The sequence below is a fragment of the Xyrauchen texanus genome, chromosome 50 (genome assembly GCF_025860055.1).
Source record: "Xyrauchen texanus isolate HMW12.3.18 chromosome 50, RBS_HiC_50CHRs, whole genome shotgun sequence".
In the NCBI taxonomy this organism is placed as follows: domain Eukaryota; kingdom Metazoa; phylum Chordata; class Actinopteri; order Cypriniformes; family Catostomidae; genus Xyrauchen; species Xyrauchen texanus.
Window position 1 is genome coordinate 22,463,696 of NC_068325.1, and position 24,065 is coordinate 22,487,760.

General features: G+C 35.4%; 1 protein-coding gene across 16 annotated transcripts in view; it reads left to right on the top strand.

Moving 5' to 3' along the window:
• Positions 1-2,511: 2,511 nt before the first annotated feature.
• Positions 2,512-24,065, top strand: part of LOC127641400 (calcium/calmodulin-dependent protein kinase type 1D-like) — a 23,283-nt gene continuing 1,729 nt past the window's right edge. Inside the window, exons 1-11 of one of the 16 annotated variants that reach the window (XM_052124392.1) lie at positions 2,512-2,808; positions 6,506-6,696; positions 8,863-9,054; positions 9,395-9,657; positions 12,731-12,856; positions 20,215-20,289; positions 20,432-20,570; positions 20,645-20,768; positions 20,889-20,964; positions 22,712-22,824; positions 23,146-23,224. In XM_052124392.1, the coding sequence (XP_051980352.1) occupies positions 9,572-9,657; positions 12,731-12,856; positions 20,215-20,289; positions 20,432-20,570; positions 20,645-20,768; positions 20,889-20,964; positions 22,712-22,824; positions 23,146-23,224 (818 nt within the window). In that variant the 5' untranslated portion in view covers positions 2,512-2,808; positions 6,506-6,696; positions 8,863-9,054; positions 9,395-9,571. Of the gene's footprint in view, positions 2,830-4,176; positions 4,260-5,211; positions 5,295-6,505; positions 6,697-8,713; positions 9,055-9,394; positions 9,658-12,730; positions 12,857-20,214; positions 20,290-20,431; positions 20,571-20,644; positions 20,769-20,888; positions 20,965-22,711; positions 22,825-23,145; positions 23,225-24,065 lie in introns of those variants that run through there. The other 15 variants (XM_052124384.1, XM_052124393.1, XM_052124386.1 and 12 more) reach the window with 15 other exon arrangements.

The window sequence follows — 24,065 nt, forward strand, 5'->3', positions numbered from 1 at the left end:
TCAAGTGAATTCTTAAGACAACGGTTTAATTTGGAAGTAAACGCCTGTACTTTTCTCAAATTGACAGAGACAACTAATCATCTTTTTTTTTCTTGTGTCTTCAAATATTTTTTGGGAAAATATGTCCTATTGGTTGAATCAAAGATTCACTCACTGCCCACTTCTGCTAGGGAACATGTTATGTTTGGAGTGATGTTGGACGAGAAAAGAAATGAATTTCTTATTACTGTTGATACTGGGCACATTTTTAGTCATAAGTCCAAATGTATGAAGACGAAACCTTATTTTTCTGTACTTAAAAGAGACTTAATTTGTAATTTCTTTCCAGTGTTGGAATGTATGAAAAGTAAAAAGGCCCAGAAATTGGCTGGAATAATAAGAGACCTTGAGCTCTTAAAACAGGAATAAAGAGACCCCTCTGTATTTGTATTTTTATTTTATATATTTGATTTTATTTTAACTGATATGTGCCTTGCCTAATACTTATTTACCTGTACTTACCAATGCCATTATGGATGTATATTCTGTTTTTTTTGTTCTGTTCATGTGTTCAATTAAAAAAAATTGAATCTGTTTCCGGTCAGTGAAGCCCGCCCCCATTCTGACGAGTGGCCAATCACAGCTCAGAATGAGCAACGAGACCAGGAAGTGCTCTTAATTTAAAGGAACTTTTAAGGAGATTACAGCAACTGAAACTGATATACTGTACCAGAAACACACATCTAGTATTGATGAAGACATGCTGACGCCAGGTTTGTTTTTAGTATTAATCCATATATTAATAAATCTGACTGCAGCGTGTCAGAGTAACAAAGTTTAAAAAGCAATATGTATGCAGGTGCAGGTGAGATTAAAATATTATAACTATGAGCGAATGAATAATATAATTGTAATATTAGCCTACTGATTGTTGTGCACAGATTAGCACTCACTGTATTTGATGAGTTAATGTGTCGAACAGATGTAATGATGTAATCACATGGTAATGATAACAGATTAACAGTGTGTTGATGAGTTTATCTGATTAACACACACTGATATACTGCAGCACATGCTAATGCTACTTTATTATTATTATTATACGCACACACACACACACTCATGCACACATACACTGACGCACACACACACTCATGCACACTCGCGCACTCACGCACACACACACACTCACGCACACACACACACTCATGCACACACACACACTCATGCACACACACACACTCATGCACACACACACTCATGCACACACACACTCATGCACACTCGCGCACTCACGCACACACACACACTCACGCACACACACACACTCATGCACACACACACACTCATGCACACACACACTCACGCACACACACACACTCATGCACACATACACTGACGCACACACACACTCATGCACACATACACTGACGCACACACACACTCACGCACACACACACACTCACGCAAACACACACACTCACTCACACACACACACTCACGCACACACACTCATGCACACTTTCACGCACACACACACACTCACGCACACACACACACACTCACGCACACACACTCACGCACACACACTCATGCACACTTTCACACACACACACACACACACTCACGCACACACACACACACTCATGCACACTTTCACGCACACACACACACTCATGCACACACACACTCACTCACGCAAACACACACACTCACTCACACACACACACACACTCACGCACACACACTCATGCACACTTTCACGCACACACACACACTCATGCACACACACACACTCACGCACACACACTCATGCACACTTTCACGCACACACACACACAATACAGTCAAAAGATTGTCAAGGTCAGGTTCAGGTGATCAGGCGTGACGTCACGTCTTAACGCCCCCCGCCCCCGCGCGCGCGTCTGAAGCGGCAGTGTGCGCGTGAATGGTCGCAGGTGGATCTGATCATCTGCCCGTCTCCGCTCAGGTGAGAGGATTTATATTCATACTCACTCATCTATAATGTTCAGACAGTCTGTATTCTGGACACATTACAAGAGTTATTAACTGTTAATATTCAGATAATGCGTGTAAACTGTCAATTATGCGCTGACTGTCCCTTTTACGAATGTTTTAAAATTACTTTAAATTACACGTTGAAATTTTTTTTATAAAACTTTATACATTTAAAGGTAATTAAAAACATTAAATAGTTCTTGTACATTCAAGTACATGTATAGTATTTATTTTTTTACAATTTAAATTGGACTTTATTAATGATTTTTATTTTATTTTACTAATAATACTTTTTATTTCATGCCTTTACATTATAAATACATGTAAAGGTATGAAGGATATTATTAGTGGTTGATATTAAGAATATTTATATACAGTATGTATTTATTTGTTTGTTAGTATTGAACTATTGTGTGTTATGTAACCTAAAGATGTCACTAAAATCTAAATATGAGTTTTAATGTGCGAAATATAACTATGTTCATTGGTTTAATGTTGATCTGGTGAGTTTGATGCTTTGTTCCAGTTAGAGAGCTAATGCTGTAACAAACATCAGAGGTCAAAGATCAGCTTAAACTTTTCACAGAAACACATTCTAGGGGACAATCACAACCTTCATCAGTTATAGAAGAGACTGAAACATTATGGCACACTTATGAACAGTGTTTAACAGGTGTATATGTGTGTTTAACAGGTGTATATGTGTGTTTAACAGGTGTATATGTGTGTTTAACAGGTGTATATGTGTGTTTAACAGGTGTTTAACAGGTGTATATGTGTGTTTAACAGGTGTTTAACAGGTGTATATGTGTGTTTAACAGGTGTATATGTGTGTTTAACAGGTGTTTAACAGGTGTATATGTGTGTTTAACAGGTGTATATGTGTGTTTAACAGGTGTATATGTGTGTTTAACAGGTGTATATGTGTGTTTAACAGGTGTATATGTGTGTTTAACAGGTGTTTAACAGGTGTATATGTGTGTTTAACAGGTGTATATGTGTGTTTAACAGGTGTATATGTGTGTTTAACAGGTGTATATGTGTGTTTAACAGGTGTTTAACAGGTGTATATGTGTGTTTAACAGGTGTATATGTGTTTAACAGGTGTGTATGTGTGTTTAACAGGTGTTTAACAGGTGTATATGTGTGTTTAACAGGTGTTTAACAGGTGTATATGTGTGTTTAACAGGTGTATATGTGTGTTTAACAGGTGTTTAACAGGTGTATATGTGTGTTTAACAGGTGTATATGTGTGTTTAACAGGTGTTTAACAGGTGTATATATGTGTTTAACAGGTGTGTATGTGTGTTTAACAGGTGTTTAACAGGTGTATATGTGTGTTTAACAGGTGTATATGTGTGTGTGTTTAACAGGTGTATATGTGTTTAACAGGTGTGTATGTGTGTTTAACAGGTGTTTAACAGGTGTGTATGTGTGTTTAACAGGTGTTTAACAGGTGTATATGTGTGTTTAACAGGTGTATATGTGTGTTTAACAGGTGTATATGTGTGTTTAACAGGTGTATATGTGTGTTTAACAGGTGTATATGTGTGTTTAACAGGTGTTTAACAGGTGTATATGTGTGTTTAACAGGTGTATATGTGTGTTTAACAGGTGTATATGTGTGTTTAACAGGTGTATATGTGTGTTTAACAGGTGTATATGTGTGTTTAACAGGTGTATATGTGTGTTTAACAGGTGTATATGTGTGTTTAACAGGTGTATATGTGTGTTTAACAGGTGTATATGTGTGTTTAACAGGTGTATATGTGTGTTTAACAGGTGTATATGTGTGTTTAACAGGTGTATATGTGTGTTTAACAGGTGTATATGTGTGTTTAACAGGTGTATATGTGTGTTTAACAGGTGTATATGTGTGTTTAACAGGTGTATATGTGTGTTTAACAGGTGTATATGTGTGTTTAACAGCTGTTTAACAGGTGTATATGTGTGTTTAACAGGTGTATATGTGTGTTTAACAGGTGTATATGTGTGTGTGTTTAACAGGTGTATATGTGTGTTTAACAGGTGTTTAACAGGCGTTTAACAGGTGTATATGTGTGTTTAACAGGTGTATATGTGTGTTTAACAGGTGTTTAACAGGTGTATATGTGTGTTTAACAGGTGTATATGTGTGTTTAACAGGTGTATATGTGTGTTTAACAGGTGTATATGTGTGTTTAACAGGTGTTTAACAGGTGTATATGTGTGTTTAACAGGTGTTTAACAGGTGTATATGTGTGTTTAACAGGTGTATATGTGTGTTTAACAGGTGTATATGTGTGTTTAACAGGTGTATATGTGTGTTTAACAGGTGTATATGTGTGTTTAACAGGTGTTTAACAGGTGTATATGTGTGTTTAACAGGTGTATATGTGTTTAACAGGTGTGTATGTGTGTTTAACAGGTGTTTAACAGGTGTATATGTGTGTTTAACAGGTGTTTAACAGGTGTATATGTGTGTTTAACAGGTGTATATGTGTGTTTAACAGGTGTTTAACAGGTGTATATGTGTGTTTAACAGGTGTATATGTGTGTTTAACAGGTGTTTAACAGGTGTATATATGTGTTTAACAGGTGTGTATGTGTGTTTAACAGGTGTTTAACAGGTGTATATGTGTGTTTAACAGGTGTATATGTGTGTGTGTTTAACAGGTGTATATGTGTTTAACAGGTGTGTATGTGTGTTTAACAGGTGTTTAACAGGTGTGTATGTGTGTTTAACAGGTGTTTAACAGGTGTATATGTGTGTTTAACAGGTGTATATGTGTGTTTAACAGGTGTATATGTGTGTTTAACAGCTGTTTAACAGGTGTATATGTGTGTTTAACAGGTGTATATGTGTGTTTAACAGGTGTATATGTGTGTGTGTTTAACAGGTGTATATGTGTGTTTAACAGGTGTTTAACAGGCGTTTAACAGGTGTATATGTGTGTTTAACAGGTGTATATGTGTGTTTAACAGGTGTTTAACAGGTGTATATGTGTGTTTAACAGGTGTATATGTGTGTTTAACAGGTGTTTAACAGGTGTATATGTGTGTTTAACAGGTGTATATGTGTGTTTAACAGGTGTATATGTGTGTTTAACAGCTGTTTAACAGGTGTATATGTGTGTTTAACAGGTGTATATGTGTGTTTAACAGGTGTATATGTGTGTGTGTTTAACAGGTGTATATGTGTGTTTAACAGGTGTTTAACAGGTGTATATGTGTGTTTAACAGGTGTTTAACAGGTGTATATGTGTGTTTAACAGGTGTTTAACAGGTGTATATGTGTGTTTAACAGGTGTATATGTGTGTTTAACAGGTGTATATGTGTGTTTAACAGGTGTATATGTGTGTGTGTTTAACAGGTGTATATTTGTGTTTAACAGGTGTATATGTGTGTGTGTGTTTAACAGGTGTATATGTGTGTTTAACAGGTGTTTAACAGGTGTATATGTGTGTTTAACAGGTGTATATGTGTGTTTAACAGGTGTTTAACAGGTGTATATGTGTGTTTAACAGGTGTATATGTGTGTTTAACAGGTGTTTAACAGGTGTATATGTGTGTTTAACAGGTGTATATGTGTGTTTAACAGGTGTTTAACAGGTGTATATGTGTGTTTAACAGGTGTATATGTGTGTTTAACAGGTGTTTAACAGGTGTATATGTGTGTTTAAAAGGTGTTTAACAGGTGTATATGTGTGTTTAACATGTGTATATGTGTGTGTGTTTAACAGGTGTATATGTGTGTTTAACAGGTGTATATGTGTGTGTTTAACAGGTGTTTAACAGGTGTATATGTGTGTTTAACAGGTGTTTAACAGGTGTATATGTGTGTTTAACAGGTGTATATGTGTGTGTGTTTAAGAGGTGTTTAACAGGTGTATATGTGTGTTTAACAGGTGTATATGTGTGTTTAACAGGTGTTTAACAGGTGTATATGTGTGTTTAACAGGTGTTTAACAGGTGTATATGTGTGTTTAACAGGTGTTTAACAGGTGTATATGTGTGTTTAACAGGTGCATATGTGTGTTTAACAGGTGTATATGTGTGTTTAACAGGTGTTTAACAGGTGTATATGGGTGTTTAACAGGTGTTTAACAGGTGTATATGTGTGTTTAACAGGTGTATATGTGTGTTTAACAGGTGTTTAACAGGTGTTTAACAGGTGTATATGTGTGTTTAACAGGTGTTTAACAGGTGTATATGTGTGTTTAACAGGTGTATATGTGTGTTTAACAGGTGTTTAACAGGTGTATATGTGTGTTTAAAAGGTGTTTAACAGGTGTATATGTGTGTTTAACAGGTGTATATGTGTGTGTGTTTAACAGGTGTATATGTGTGTTTAACAGGTGTATATATGTGTGTTTAACAGGTGTTTAACAGGTGTATATGTGTGTTTAACAGGTGTATATGTGTTTAACAGGTGTATATGTGTGTTTAACAGGTGTTTAACAGGTGTATATGTGTGTTTAACAGGTGTATATGTGTGTTTAACAGGTGTATATGTGTGTTTAACAGGTGTTTAACAGGTGTATATGTGTGTTTAACAGGTGTTTAACAGGTGTATATGTGTGTTTAACAGGTGTATATGTGTGTTTAACAGGTGTTTAACAGGTGTATATGTGTGTTTAACAGGTGTTTAACAGGTGTATATGTGTGTTTAACAGGTGTTTAACAGGTGTATATGTGTGTTTAACAGGTGTATATGTGTGTTTAACAGGTGTTTAACAGGTGTATATGTGTGTTTAAAAGGTGTTTAACAGGTGTATATGTGTGTTTAACAGGTGTATATGTGTGTGTGTTTAACAGGTGTATATGTGTGTTTAACAGGTGTATATATGTGTGTTTAACAGGTGTTTAACAGGTGTATATGTGTGTTTAACAGGTGTATATGTGTTTAACAGGTGTATATGTGTGTTTAACAGGTGTTTAACAGGTGTATATGTGTGTTTAACAGGTGTATATGTGTGTTTAACAGGTGTATATGTGTGTTTAACAGGTGTTTAACAGGTGTTTAACAGGTGTATATGTGTGTTTAACAGGTGTTTAACAGGTGTATATGTGTGTTTAACAGGTGTTTAATAGGTGTATATGTGTGTTTAACAGGTGTTTAATAGGTGTATATGTGTGTTTAACAGGTGTATATGTGTGTTTAACAGGTGTTTAACAGGTGTATATGTGTGTTTAACAGGTGTTTAACAGGTGTATATGTGTGTTTAACAGGTGTGTATGTGTGTTTAACAGGTGTTTAACAGGTGTATATGTGTGTTTAACAGGTGTGTATGTGTGTTTAACAGGTGTATATGTGTGTTTAACAGGTGTATATGTGTGTTTAACAGGTGTATATGTGTGTTTAACAGGTGTTTAACAGGTGTATATGTGTGTTTAACAGGTGTTTAACAGGTGTATATGTGTGTTTAACAGGTGTGTATGTGTGTTTAACAGGTGTTTAACAGGTGTATATGTGTGTTTAACAGGTGTGTATGTGTGTTTAACAGGTGTTTAACAGGTGTATATGTGTGTTTAACAGGTGTGTATGTGTGTTTAACAGGTGTTTAACAGGTGTATATGTGTGTTTAACAGGTGTTTAACAGGTGTATATGTGTGTTTAACAGGTGTTTAACAGGTGTATTTGTGTGTTTAACAGGTGTTTAACAGGTGTATATGTGTGTTTAACAGGTGTTTAACAGGTGTATATGTGTGTTTAACAGGTGTTTAACAGGTGTATTTGTGTGTTTAACAGGTGTTTAACAGGTGTATATGTGTGTTTAACAGGTGTATATGTGTGTGTGTTTAATAGGTGTTTAACAGGTGTATATGTGTGTTTAACAGGTGTTTAACAGGTGTATATGTGTGTTTAACAGGTGTATATGTGTGTTTAATAGGTGTTTAACAGGTGTATATGTGTGTTTAACAGGTGTATATGTGTGTTTAATAGGTGTTTAACAGGTGTATATGTGTGTTTAACAGGTGTATATGTGTGTTTAACAGGTGTTTATGTGTGTTTAACAGCTGTTTAACAGGTGTATATGTGTGTTTAACAGGTGTATATGTGTGTTTAACAGGTGTATATGTGTGTTTAACAGGTGTTTAACAGGTGTATATGTGTGTTTAACAGGTGTATATGTGTGTTTAATAGGTGTTTAACAGGTGTATATGTGTGTTTAACAGGTGTATATGTGTGTTTAACAGGTGTATATGTGTGTTTAACAGCTGTTTAACAGGTGTATATGTGTGTTTAACAGGTGTATATGTGTGTTTAACAGGTGTATATGTGTGTGTGTTTAACAGGTGTATATGTGTGTTTAACAGGTGTTTAACAGGCGTTTAACAGGTGTATATGTGTGTTTAACAGGTGTATATGTGTGTTTAACAGGCGTTTAACAGGTGTATATGTGTGTTTAACAGGTGTATATGTGTGTTTAACAGGTGTTTAACAGGTGTATATGTGTGTTTAACAGGTGTATATGTGTGTTTAACAGCTGTTTAACAGGTGTATATGTGTGTTTAACAGGTGTATATGTGTGTTTAATAGGTGTTTAACAGGTGTATATGTGTGTTTAACAGGTGTTTAACAGGTGTATATGTGTGTTTAACAGGTGTATATGTGTGTTTAACAGGTGTTTAACAGGTGTATATGTGTGTTTAACAGGTGTATATGTGTGTTTAACAGGTGTTTAACAGGTGTATATGTGTGTTTAACAGGTGTATATGTGTGTTTAACAGGTGTTTAACAGGTGTATATGTGTGTTTAACAGGTGTTTAACAGGTGTATATGTGTGTTTAACAGGTGTATATGTGTGTTTAACAGGTGTTTAACAGGTGTATATGTGTGTTTAACAGGTGTTTAACAGGTGTATATGTGTGTTTAACAGGTGTTTAACAGGTGTTTAACAGGTGTATATGTGTGTTTAACAGGTGTATATGTGTGTTTAACAGGTGTTTAACAGGTGTATATGTGTGTTTAACAGGTGTATATGTGTGTTTAACAGGTGTTTAACAGGTGTATATGTGTGTTTAACAGGTGTTTAACAGGTGTATATGTGTGTTTAACAGGTGTTTAACAGGTGTATATGTGTGTTTAACAGGTGTATATGTGTGTTTAACAGGTGTATATGTGTGTTTAACAGGTGTATATGTGTGTTTAACAGGTGTATATGTGTGTTTAACAGGTGTTTAACAGGTGTATATGTGTGTTTAACAGGTGTTTAACAGGTGTATATGTGTGTTTAACAGGTGTTTAACAGGTGTTTAACAGGTGTATATGTGTGTTTAACAGGTGTATATGTGTGTTTAACAGGTGTTTAACAGGTGTATATGTGTGTTTAACAGGTGTTTAACAGGTGTATATGTGTGTTTAACAGGTGTTTAACAGGTGTTTAACAGGTGTATATGTGTGTTTAACAGGTGTATATGTGTGTTTAACAGGTGTATATGTGTGTTTAACAGGTGTTTAACAGGTGTATATGTGTGTTTAACAGGTGTATATGTGTGTTTAACAGGTGTTTAACAGGTGTATATGTGTGTTTAACAGGTGTATATGTGTGTTTTCCTGCAGGAGTCAGTTTGTAAACTCGAGTCGTTATGGGTCGGAAGGAGATTCACTGCAGCTGGAAGAAAATCACCAGCAACATTAAAGAGATCTTTGATTTCAAAGAAATTCTGGGATCGTAAGTACTGAATATCGAGTCATATTTTAACTCTGTGAACACAGGATAACTTTGAGTAATTCTCTGTTCAATTATTTGGTCTGTTTGGAGACCTTTGTACTCTAAAAGTATAACCGATTATTCATGTTTTTAATGAAGAGATATTGAAAATGTTGAGTCATAAATGAATGAGGAATTAAAGGTTATTCACTGCGGGGAGGCACATGCTCGTTATAGCAGTAGCGGTAATCTGAGGCCCAGATTACAGGATTGAGGGACAACACTGAAGCCCTTCATTTGCTCTTATTCAGAACCAACTGAAGCTTTAAAGTTAGCATTGTGAAGCTTTATGAGGTGTTATGAAGCTCTAACATCTGTTATTAAGAGATGTTTGATGCAGTTTGTGTTTTGACACCTGTCAATCATCATCAGCTGTGAATGAGAACACAAACGCCAGAGAACATCCTGACACAAGTCAATTAAAGGATTATTGTTAATGTGAATGAGACCTCTTCACCATGTGTGTTTAACAGGATCACAATATTATTTACTGAGTAAACATGGTTAATCTTTTTAAGTGATATAAAACCGGTGATTAATCAAATATTTATACTCATATATACACTAATAAAACTAGAAAACATCCTTTTTTAAACAGCTGAATTGAAATACAGTGATAAACAGCAGCAATTCATGAAATATTTCAATTTATAAAAATAAGGCAAGGTCCCTTTTAGGCAGCGTGGGGCTCAAGTTAATCTTGTGATCAGTTAATCACTTATATGAGCTAGTTTGTTTAAATTAAGCATTTGAAAGAACCGACTCACTATTCTGCGGCATTCACAATAACGTGACAAATGTAGTGTTTTGTGATGCTATGCTACAGTGCTACTCGTTGGTAAAATGTAGCTTGATCGTTACTGGAAAAGAAATAATATTGTAAAAACAGCTGAACTACTGTCAGGCTACTGTAGTTATGCTAGCATCGCTATAAAATGATGAAATTATATCAGAACAAATAAGTCGCTAAACAGCTCAATTACACCTCCAGTTTGTTTTTTTGTATTTAATTAACACTTGACTGCTCATTATGCATCTTATTACAAGACTGCTGCACATGGAACATTTATTTGAGTTGAAATTATATTATTTGCTTACTTGAAGTGATCGCACTTTGATCCGAGGAGCGCCAGATGAAAGATGGCGCGCAATACCCAGATGTGCGGTTGTTACTGAAAACATATCAGACCACTAGATGGCGCCATTGACCATCAGAATCGAGTATTCTGGAGAACAGTGTAATCATTTTAGTTAACTATTCCCAACACTCATTAGAATTTAGAGCCTTGCTAGTTTTATGAAATGTATAGAAAGATTATTGTTAATTATAGAGGTAGTATTTAGCATTTAGGCTGATTAAAGTATTTATAAAGAGAGGAGATAGACCACTCATTTACATAAGAATGTGAGAAATTGAAACACTAAATATGGTTGTAGTTCTGCCTTAAGCCTAAAATATACTTCACATGTCCATGTTCCACAACGGTCTGCGCACAGTCCACGTGACATAAATTTCAGGAGTGTCCACATGCAGCCAGATTTTTCTGTCCGCGCGGACTGTGGGCGGACAAACGAGCATGCGCAAGGTTGACTGTTGTGATGGAAGAGTCCACTAGGTGGCAATATGCACAGTTGTGCTGTACTGTCAAGCAGTAGTCGAAGAACATATCCTTCTCCATCGTTTGGCTGGTCTTACTTCCTCTAATGGTAGATCCTCAGTTTTTCTTCTTCTTTATCCATCAGAGCGGATGTCCTGAAATGACATGACTCAGTGCTGCCCTCTAACATCTGGTAGCATATAACAATTGTACTGCGCATGTGTTGAACTCATCCATTCGCGCTCATCCGCATGAGGTATACTTTCAGCTGTGCACGAGACGGAATGGAGCAAATCAATCACCTGTGTGTTTACTCTAGAACATGGACCAGCCTGAAAAATACAGTTGTAAGTTACTTGATTTGAACTTTAGAGCAGTTTATGAGACCATTCTTGTCATACTTCATTACTGATTTGAGATGTATTTTTGAAATATAATTTTGACACACAGTTTTGGAGATTTCAGTCTAGATAGGAACTGTATTTGTATGACTGGGTGTTACCAATATGGCCGCCGAGTTACCTGACTTGCCTTAACAGGACTTTGGTACATTCTGTACATACATGCCGAAAATTGGCATGATCTGATTGGGCCTTTAATTATAATATTCATCCAATCAGGAGAAGCACTTTACAGTGTCAGAATCCTGCAGTAATGGCAGTGGTCATGTGTGAATGGTGACTGATGTTGTAGAAGGTTAATATCTTCTCAAATAAATGATAATCTCTCATGTAGGAGTCCGCTGTAGAAATCACAGATGATCTGGGAATGTGACTGTGCCAACAACAGTGAGGACACACTGGCACCCACACGACTTACTCTGAATCACAGCACATATCAGATTATGTGGTGGCCAACTCAAGTCTAGAGCTCGAATTTTGCTAGATTTTGACATTTTCTGAAGAAGGTGCGAGTCGTGTTTGTCGTGCAAAACTTGATGCTAGATATTATTAATGTCTGGAGCACAAACGCTGCAGGACGACTTAGATACTTCATTATAAACACCTCGCCTTCATCACAAATGAAAGAGGACAATGTGATTGCTAGAGTAGAGAGTATCAGATTAGCCTTCAGACTGAAGGATTGTAGTTTAAGGAGAACTGAATGACACTGGATGGATTAAAGTCATGGTGGTCATTAGTCTTGTGGAGCGACACTGGGTCTCTTATGTAAAACACTTGAGCTTAATCCTTCTCTTAGGGCAGTTATTCATGGAAGAGGTGGATTAGCCGTCCATGTTGTTTTTGTCAGAAGTGTGAGAGCATCTGAAGATCTCCTGCCTTGAACTTAAAAGACCCTCAGTGAGGCATCAGGTGTTGACTGGGTTCGTCTTGTGCCCAATGTGATCTTCAGACGAGATTTAAAGATCCTGTTGTGTTCGTGTTTCAGTTGTAGTGTAGTTCGAATCCTGTTAATGTGGGTTTTGTGTTTCACAGGGGTTCATTTTCAGAGGTCTACCTGGTAAGAGAGAGAAAGACTGGGAATTTCTATGCCTTGAAATGTGTGAAGAAAAAACAGCTGCGTCACTCAAACCTGGAGAATGAGATCAAAGTGTTGAGGAGGTGAGACGACAGACACCAGAGACACTATAAACACCTCTGACCACTAACTAAAGCACTACAGATAATAAACACAAACACTACAGATGCCACAGTTTAATAACGGAACACCACAGGCACCAAAGACCATACACATTACAGAGACCACTAATATTGCTGTTGATGACACCACAGGACAGACTACAGACATTAACACTTCAGACCACTTATACCTACATTACAGACCATAAACACCACAGTTTAATAATAAAAACACCACAAATCATTAGCATAAACACCACAGAATAAAATCTTACAAAATAAATCTACAGACCACTAACAAAGCACTATACAACATAAACAGTCACCACAAACTACTAACATAAACACTACAGACCATAAACATTAACACAAACACTACAGATGGCACAGTTTAATAACAAAACACAAGAGGCACCATAGACTAATTAACACAAACACCAAAAAATACAAACAATCATTTCGGACCATCACAAATACAAATAAATGCAATCACCACAAACTACTAACATAAGCATTACAGATGTCACAGTTTAATAAAACACTTCAGAACATGAACAAATCCATCACAGACCACTTATTGAAATATTACATATCATAAGACTACAGACCACAAACACAAATACATGGACCTACAAACAATACAGACCATCAAACTACAAACCATAAATACAAATCCCACAGATCACTAATACAAAACTCCACATATCATAAACACAAACACTACAGACCACTAACTGAAACACTACAGACCACAAACATAAACACTATAGATCATAAACACAGAAATTACAGACCACAAACTGAAACACTACAGACCACAAACACTGCAGTTTAATATCAAAACACCACAGGCACAACAAACACCTCAGACCACTAACATAAACACTATAGATCATAAACACAGAAATTACAGACCACTAACTGAAACACTACAGACCACAAACACTGCAGTTTAACAACAAAACACCACAAGCACAACAAACACCTCACACCACTAACATAAACACTATAGATCATAAACACAGAAATTACAGACCACTAACTGAAACACTACAGACCACAAACACTGCAGTTTAACAACAAAACACCACAGGCACAACAAACACCTCAGACCACTAACATAAACACTATAGATCATAAACACAGAAATTACAGACTACTAACTGAAACACTACAGACCACAAACACTGCAGTTTAACAACAAAACACCACAGGCACAACAAACACCATTGACCACTAACATAAACACTATAGATCATAAACACAGAAATTACAGACTATTAACTGAAACACTACAGACCACAAACACTGCAGTTTAACAACAAAACACCACAGGCACAACAAACACCTCAGACCACTAACATAAACACTATAGATCATAAACACAGAAATTACAGACCACTAACTGAAACACTACAGACCACAAACACTGCAGTTTAATAACAAACACCACAGGCACAACAAACACCTCACACCACTAACATAAACACTATAGATCATAAACACAGAAATTACAGACTATTAACTGAAACACTACAGACCACAAACACTGCAGTTTAATAACAAAGACCACAGGCACAACAAACACCTCAGACCACTAACATAAACACTATAGATCATAAACACAGAAACACAGAAATTACAGACCACTAACTTAAACACTACAGACCACAAACACTCCAATTTAATAACAAAACACCACAGGCACAACAAACACCTCAGACCACTAACTGAAACAGACCAATGACTTAAACACTACAGACCACAAACAATGCAGTTTAATAACAAAACACCACAGACCACTAACATAAACACTATAGATCATAAACACAGAAATTACAGACCAATAACTGAAACACTACAGATCACAAACACTGCAGTTTAACAACAAAACACCACAGGCACAACAAACACCATTGACCACTAACATAAACACTATAGATCATAAACAGAAATTACAGACCACTAACTGAAACTCTACAGACCACAAACACTGCAGTTTAACAACAAAACACCACAGGCACAACAAACACCATTGACCACTAACATAAACACTATAGATCATAAACACAGAAATTACAGACTACTAACTGAAACACTACAGACCACAAACACTGCAGTTTAACAACAAAACACCACAGGCACAACAAACACCTCAGACCACTAACATAAACACTATAGATCATAAACACAGAAATTACAGACCACAAACTGAAACGCTACAGACCACAAACACTGCAGTTTAATATCAAAACACCACAGGCACAACAAACACCTCAGACCACTAACATAAACACTATAGATCATAAACACAGAAATTACAGACCACTAACTGAAACACTACAGACCACAAACACTGCAGTTTAACAACAAAACACCACAGGCACAACAAACACCTCAGACCACTAACATAAACACTATAGATCATAAACACAGAAATTACAGACTATTAACTGAAACACTACAGACCACAAACACTGCAGTTTAACAACAAAACACCACAGGCACAACAAACACCTCAGACCACTAACATAAACACTGTAGATCATAAACAGAAATTACATACTATTAACTGAAACACTACAGACCACAAACACTGCAGTTTAATAACAAAACACCACAGGCACAACAAACACCTCAGACCACTAACATAAACACTATAGATCATAAACACAGAAATTACAGACTACTAACTGAAACACTACAGACCACAAACATAAACACTATAGTTCATAAACACAAAAATTACAGACCAATAACTGAAACACTACAGACCACAAACATAAACACTATAGATCATAAACACAGAAATTACAGACCACTAACTGAAACACTACAGACCACAAACACTGCAGTTTAACAACAAAACACCACAGGCACAACAAACACCTCAGACCACTAACATAAACACTATAGATCATAAACACAGAAATTACAGACTACTAACTGAAACACTACAGACCACAAACATAAACACTATAGATCATAAACACAGAAATTACAGACTACTAACTGAAACACTACAGACCACAAACATAAACACTATAGATCATAAACACAGAAATTACAGACTACTAACTGAAACACTACAGACCACAAACACTGCAGTTTAACAACAAAACATCACAGGCACAACAAACAATGCGTACCACTAACATAAACACTAGATCATAAACACAGAAATTACAGACCACTAACTGAAACACTACAGACCACAAACATAAACACTATAGTTCATAAACACAAAAATTACAGACCAATAACTGAAACACTACAGACCACAAACACTGCAGTTTAATAACAAACACCACAGGCACAACAGACACCTCAGACCACTAACATAAACACTATAGATCATAAACACAGAAATTACAGACTATTAACTGAAACACTACAGACCACAAACACTGCAGTTTAATAACAAAGACCACAGGCACAACAAACACCTCAGACCACTAACATAAACACTATAGATCATAAACACAGAAATTACAGACCACTAACTGAAACACTACAGACCACAAACACTGCAGTTTAACAACAAAACACCACAGGCACAACAAACACCTCAGACCACTAACATAAACACTATAGATCATAAACACAGAAATTACAGACCACTAACTGAAACACTACAGACCACAAACACTGCAGTTTAACAACAAAACACCACAGGCACAACAAACACCTCACACCACTAACATAAACACTATAGATCATAAACACAGAAATTACAGACCACTAACTGAAACACTACAGACCACAAACACTCCAATTTAATAACAAAACACCACAGGCACAACAGACACCTCAGACCACTAACATAAACACTATAGATCATAAACACAGAAATTACAGACTACTAACTGAAACACTACAGACCACAAACACTGCAGTTTAATAACAAACACCACAGGCACAACAAACACCTCACACCACTAACATAAACACTATAGATCATAAACACAGATATTACAGACTACTAACTGAAACACTACAGACCACAAACATAAACACTATAGTTCATAAACACAAAAATTACAGACCAATAACTGAAACACTACAGACCACAAACACTGCAGTTTAATAACAAACACCACAGGCACAACAGACATCTCAGACCACTAACATAAACACTATAGATCATAAACACAGAAATTACAGACTATTAACTGAAACACTACAGACCACAAACACTGCAGTTTAACAACAAAACACCACAGGCACAACAAACACCTCAGACCACTAACATAAACATTATAGATCATAAACACAGAAATTACAGACTACTAACTGAAACACTACAGACCACAAACACTGCAGTTTAATAACAAACACCACAGGCACAACAAACACCTCACACCACTAACATAAACACTATAGATCATAAACACAGAAATTACAGACTACTAACTGAAACACTACAGACCACAAACATAAACACTATAGTTCATAAACACAAAAATTACAGACCAATAACTGAAACACTACAGACCACAAACACTGCAGTTTAATAACAAACACCACAGGCACAACAGACACCTCAGACCACTAACATAAACACTATAGATCATAAACACAGAAATTACAGACTACTAACTGAAACACTACAGACCACAAACACTTCAGTTTAACAACAAAACACCACAGGCACAACAAACACCTCAGACCACTAACATAAACACTATAGATCATAAACACAGAAATTACAGACCAATAACTGAAACACTACAGACCACAAACACTGCAGTTTAACAACAAAACACCACAGGCACAACAAACACCATTGACCACTAACATAAACACTATAGATCATAAACACAGAAATTACAGACTACTAACTGAAACACTACAGACCACAAACACTGCAGTTTAACAACAAAACACCACAGGCACAACAAACACCTCAGACCACTAACATAAACACTATAGATCATAAACACAGAAATTACAGACCACTAACTGAAACACTACAGACCACAAACATAAACACTATAGTTCATAAACACAAAAATTACAGACCAATAACTGAAACACTACAGACCACAAACACTGCAGTTTAATAACAAACACCACAGGCACAACAGACACCTCAGACCACTAACATAAACACTATAGATCATAAACACAGAAATTACAGACTATTAACTGAAACACTACAGACCACAAACACTGCAGTTTAACAACAAAACACCACAGGCACAACAAACACCTCAGACCACTAACATAAACACTATAGATCATAAACACAGAAATTACAGACTACTAACTGAAACACTACAGACCACAAACACTTCAGTTTAACAACAAAACACCACAGGCACAACAAACACCTCAGACCACTAACATAAACACTATAGATCATAAACACAGAAATTACAGACCAATAACTGAAACACTACAGACCACAAACACTGCAGTTTAACAACAAAACACCACAGGCACAACAAACACCATTGACCACTAACATAAACACTATAGATCATAAACACAGAAATTACAGACTACTAACTGAAACACTACAGACCACAAACACTGCAGTTTAACAACAAAACACCACAGGCACAACAAACACCTCAGACCACTAACATAAACACTATAGATCATAAACACAGAAATTACAGACCACTAACTGAAACACTACAGACCACAAACATAAACACTATAGTTCATAAACACAAAAATTACAGACCAATAACTGAAACACTACAGACCACAAACACTGCAGTTTAACAACAAAACACCACAGGCACAACAAACACCATTGACCACTAACATAAACACTATAGATCATAAACACAGAAATTACAGACTATTAACTGAAACACTACAGACCACAAACACTGCAGTTTAACAACAAAACACCACAGGCACAACAAACACCTCAGACCACTAACATAAACACTATAGATCATAAACACAGAAATTACAGACTACTAACTGAAACACTACAGACCACAAACACTTCAGTTTAACAACAAAACACCACAGGCACAACAAACACCTCAGACCACTAACATAAACACTATAGATCATAAACACAGAAATTACAGACCAATAACTGAAACACTACAGACCACAAACACTGCAGTTTAACAACAAAACACCACAGGCACAACAAACATCATTGACCACTAACATAAACACTATAGATCATAAACACAGAAATTACAGACCACTAACTGAAACACTACAGACCACAAACACTGCAGTTTAATAACAAAACACCACAGGCACAACAAACATCATTGACCACTAACATAAACACTATAGATCATAAACACAGAAATTACAGACCACTAACTGAAACACTACAGACCACAAACACTGCAGTTTAACAACAAAACACCACAGGCACAACAAACATCATTGACCACTAACATAAACACTATAGATCATAAACACAGAAATTACAGACTACTAACTGAAACACTACAGACCACAAACACTGCAGTTTAACAACAAAACACCACAGGCACAACAAACACCTCAGACCACTAACATAAACACTATAGATCATAAACACAGAAATTACAGACCACTAACTGAAACACTACAGACCACAAACACTGCAGTTTAATAACAAAACACCACAGGCACAACAAACATCATTGACCACTAACATAAACACTATAGATCATAAACACAGAAATTACAGACCACTAACTGAAACACTACAGACCACAAACACTGCAGTTTAACAACAAAACACCACAGGCACAACAAACATCATTGACCACTAACATAAACACTATAGATCATAAACACAGAAATTACAGACTACTAACTGAAACACTACAGACCACAAACACTGCAGTTTAACAACAAAACACCACAGGCACAACAAACACCTCAGACCACTAACATAAACACTATAGATCATAAACACAGAAATTACAGACTACTAACTGAAACACTACAGACCACAAACACTGCAGTTTAACAACAAAACACCACAGGCACAACAAACACCTCAGACCACTAACATAAACACTATAGATCATAAACACAGAAATTACAGACCACTAACTGAAACACTACAGACCACAAACACTGCAGTTTAACAACAAAACACCACAGGCACAACAAACACCTCAGACCACTAACATAAACACTATAGATCATAAACACAGAAATTACAGACTACTAACTGAAACACTACAGACCACAAACATAAACACTATAGTTCATAAACACAAAAATTACAGACCAATAACTGAAACACTACAGACCACAAACACTGCAGTTTAACAACAAAACACCACAGGCTGCACAGACCCACTTATATTCAAACTTCTACATTCTACGGTCCTTCATTAGTATTTCTTTCTCACTTTCAGGATAAAACATAGTAATGTGGTGGGGCTGGAGGATTTCTATGAAACAAGAACACACTATTACCTGGTCATGGAACTGTACGTCTTTCATTACACACAAACACACACACACACAGAGACAGACAATACTAAAAACCTCATATAAACACACAGCCATATGCTCAGTGAAACACATGCATCTTTTGAGCATGTATTTTAATGTTTCTATGTGTGTGTGAAGGGTGTCGGGTGGAGAGCTGTTTGACCGTATTCTGGATCGAGGTTCTTATACAGAGAAAGATGCCAGTTGTGTGATCAAACAGGTCCTGGGGGCTGTTTCCTATCTGCATCAGAACAACATCGTCCACAGAGACCTGAAGGTACTTTATACACACACAAACACACACACACGTTATATTAGTGCGTTATTAATCTGTGTTTTATTCATCTGTAGCCTGAGAACCTGTTGTACTACAGTCCAGACAAGAACGCCAAGATCATGATCAGTGACTTCGGCCTTTCTAAGATCTCTGATCACGACGTGATGTCCACAGCCTGTGGAACGCCGGGATATGTCGGTATGAATTATTTCACACAAACACAGAGTTTTTAGAGTGCTGTTAGATTAATTACAACATTTTAGTTGAAAGGTTTTGTAAACCTCTGAAGGGCTCATGAGTTTCGTATTTTCTCCTCAGCTCCTGAAGTTCTGGCACAGAAACCGTACAGTAAAGCTGTCGACTGCTGGTCCATCGGTGTCATTACATACATCCTGTAAGTCCATCTGACTTAAACTGTACTGCAGACAGGCAGCAAACGGCTATTTCATTAGCATTTCTGCCTCAAACCTGCTTCGAATGGCTTAGAGGACAAGGAGGGACTTTATTTTCTGAAACAGTTTTCTGTCCCCTCGCAATAAATGAAACATAGTTTTACTGTAGTAATATTGTAGTAACATTGACTGAAGTAACCTTGGTTAATCTTGCGGTTACTATAGGTTTTATAATCATACTTGTCCTGTATTATTACTATGGTTTTACTACAAATTTCATAGTTTAACCCTTTAAGCTCAGATGGGTTGCGAGAAATAAAAGTCAAAACATAACTTGGCCAACATAAAATAAATAACGTTTGAAAGTTTAGAAGCTGAACAAGTGCTTTAAAATCTGCAGAAAAATCAGAAGTGTCCATTTTGATCATTTATTAATCATTTTAAACTTGATATTTTATTGCAATCAGTAAAAATATCAAACTGATCAAATATCCATGTGTCATATGTTGTTGGAAAGTTCTCAGAAAGTAAAATACAACCAGAATATTTGTTTTACTCACAGATAAAAATATAACGAGTAACAGCTAAATATATGTCTTTGACTATTTTGTTGGTGTTGCTTATATGTACCGTTTTCAATTATAACTTCACGAAACATAAACGGCACATAAAATATCACATATGATTATTTAGAGTCTGTGATTCTCTGTCAATCGAGTCCACACACAAGATAATCAGATGTATAGATCATTAGATAATCCACATGAAGCACAATGTTACATATGACCACCAGGAGATGGCGCCAAATACACGACACAGACACAATGATGACTCAAATGACACAGAATGAAACTCATTCTGTGAAATCTCATGACTAAAATCATGTCTGCATGCTATGCAAACCTTTAGTCATTGTTGTGTTTGCATGTGTAATTAGTTCTTATGTACAATTATTATCTTTTATTTGTTTGGAGATGTTTTTGGACACTATGATACATTATATTTGTAATGTTGTAACTTTTCATTGCTTTGTCGTATCAACACTAAATGTTTCTCTGATACAGTTGACAGTTTATCAGAGTCAACTTATTTACACCCAGAGATATAAAATGTAAAATAAGAAAAAAGGTACATGTTGGCTCAATTTGTTTTTGTGATTTTTTTTTTTTTTTTAGCGGTTTCTTAATCTGAGAGTCCCAGAATGTATGATAATATATATCATTAAAAAATCTGAAAAGTTTTCTTTACAATTAGACCAAACACAACCATTTTTTTGTTATTGTTGAGTTAAAAGCCTTTCATTTGGGGTATCTCACTGAAACAGGAAATCTTTAGCACCTTCAGAGTTTAAAGGGTTGATTTATTGCAAGGGAATGCAAAACTATTGTGAGGGGACATTAAACTAATTGTGATTTCAGAAAAACATTCCCTCCCTGTCCTCTAAGAGGCGTCAGAGATTTGTTTTTATAGTCTGAACAGCAAAAAACAATCTGATTTTTACACCCCCGATCCAAATCACGTCCATATTTACTTTGACATCTGATTAAAATCTGATTTTAGGAGCGTGTCTGAGATTGGATTTCAAGTAGTTGTTTTTTATTCGTCATCTGAACAATCAAAACTGATTTCATCATGTACAGAATGAGTGTTTGTTCAGATCTGAAAAACATACGATTCACAGTGTTAAAAGCAGTTATGGTGGTTTCTAAAAACAGTTTTTCATCAAACATTGTTTTTCTGTTTGTTCAGGTTGTGCGGCTACCCGCCATTTTATGAAGAGAACGAAAAGCGTCTTTTCTCCAAAATAATGAAGGCAGAATACGTGTTTCACTCGCCGTACTGGGACAACATCTCCGAATCTGGTACAGATGAATAATAATAATAATACAGATCTTCAGTCCTGACGTCAGTTAGCCGATTAGCCGCTAATTCATCATGGCTTCCTCAGGAATGTCGAATGGGTTTTAGAACAGCAACATGTAATGTGGTTAGCATTGCTTAGCATCACTTAAGGAGACCATTTTATTTATTATTTTTTTTATACCGTTTTTCATATGATCCAGAATGAGAGTTTTGAAGTGGTTTTGTGGTTTAATCGAGCTGATAACTGGTTTCAGCAATGAGAATGTTTATATATTTATTTGTCTGTGAATAATTCTGAATAAACTCTTTTATTTCTGCAGCGAAAGACTTTATCAAACACATGCTGGAGAAAAACCCGAGGAAACGTTTCAGCACAGAACAAGCGCTCGTTCACCCCTGGTGAGGAACACAAACACACTTTTCAGATTTCAGAAAGAAACGAGTGAGAAATTCTATTTTGTATTAAAAAAATACAAATAAAAAAATGTATGATTTTTTGCATTGTGGCATTAAGTTTATGGCAAATAAACATGCATACATATTGTGATTTGTTAGTTTTTTAACCTAAAAAAACTTTTTTTTTTTTTTTAATAAATACATTATTTAGTTATTTATTAAATATTGTAATATGGTATTTTTTTTACATTATAAACACTAAACATAAAAAAATTACTAATACAGTGATTCATTTAATAAATGAATAAATAATCATCTTTCATTTCAAATTTACATTAAATATTGTAATAGGGCATTTTTCTACCGTAACACCTTTAAAATGACTGTAATACGGTGATTTTTAAATAAATGTATAATTAAATATTTAAATTAAAATTTTACATAAATTACATTAATACATTTATTTTTAATAAATGAATAATACAAGTTTTATTTTTATTTTACATTAAATATTGTAATTTGTTTTTAACAGTTCTATAATACAGTGATTTTTTTTAAAATAAATTAATTATAATTTTTTCATTTTAATTTTAAATTAAATATTGTAATAGGAAAAGAAAAAAAAATACCTTTAAACACCTTAAACATTTCAGTAATACATTGATTTAAATAATAATAATATTAATAATAATGAATCATTAAATTGAAATTTTAAATTACATTTGTTACAACAAAATCAGCAGTGATGTATAAATACTTTAAGAGCTTTACAATTCTCATAAATATGATGATATAATATTTAAATTGTAAAAATTTTCAAACTAATTTCTCATTTATTTCTTTA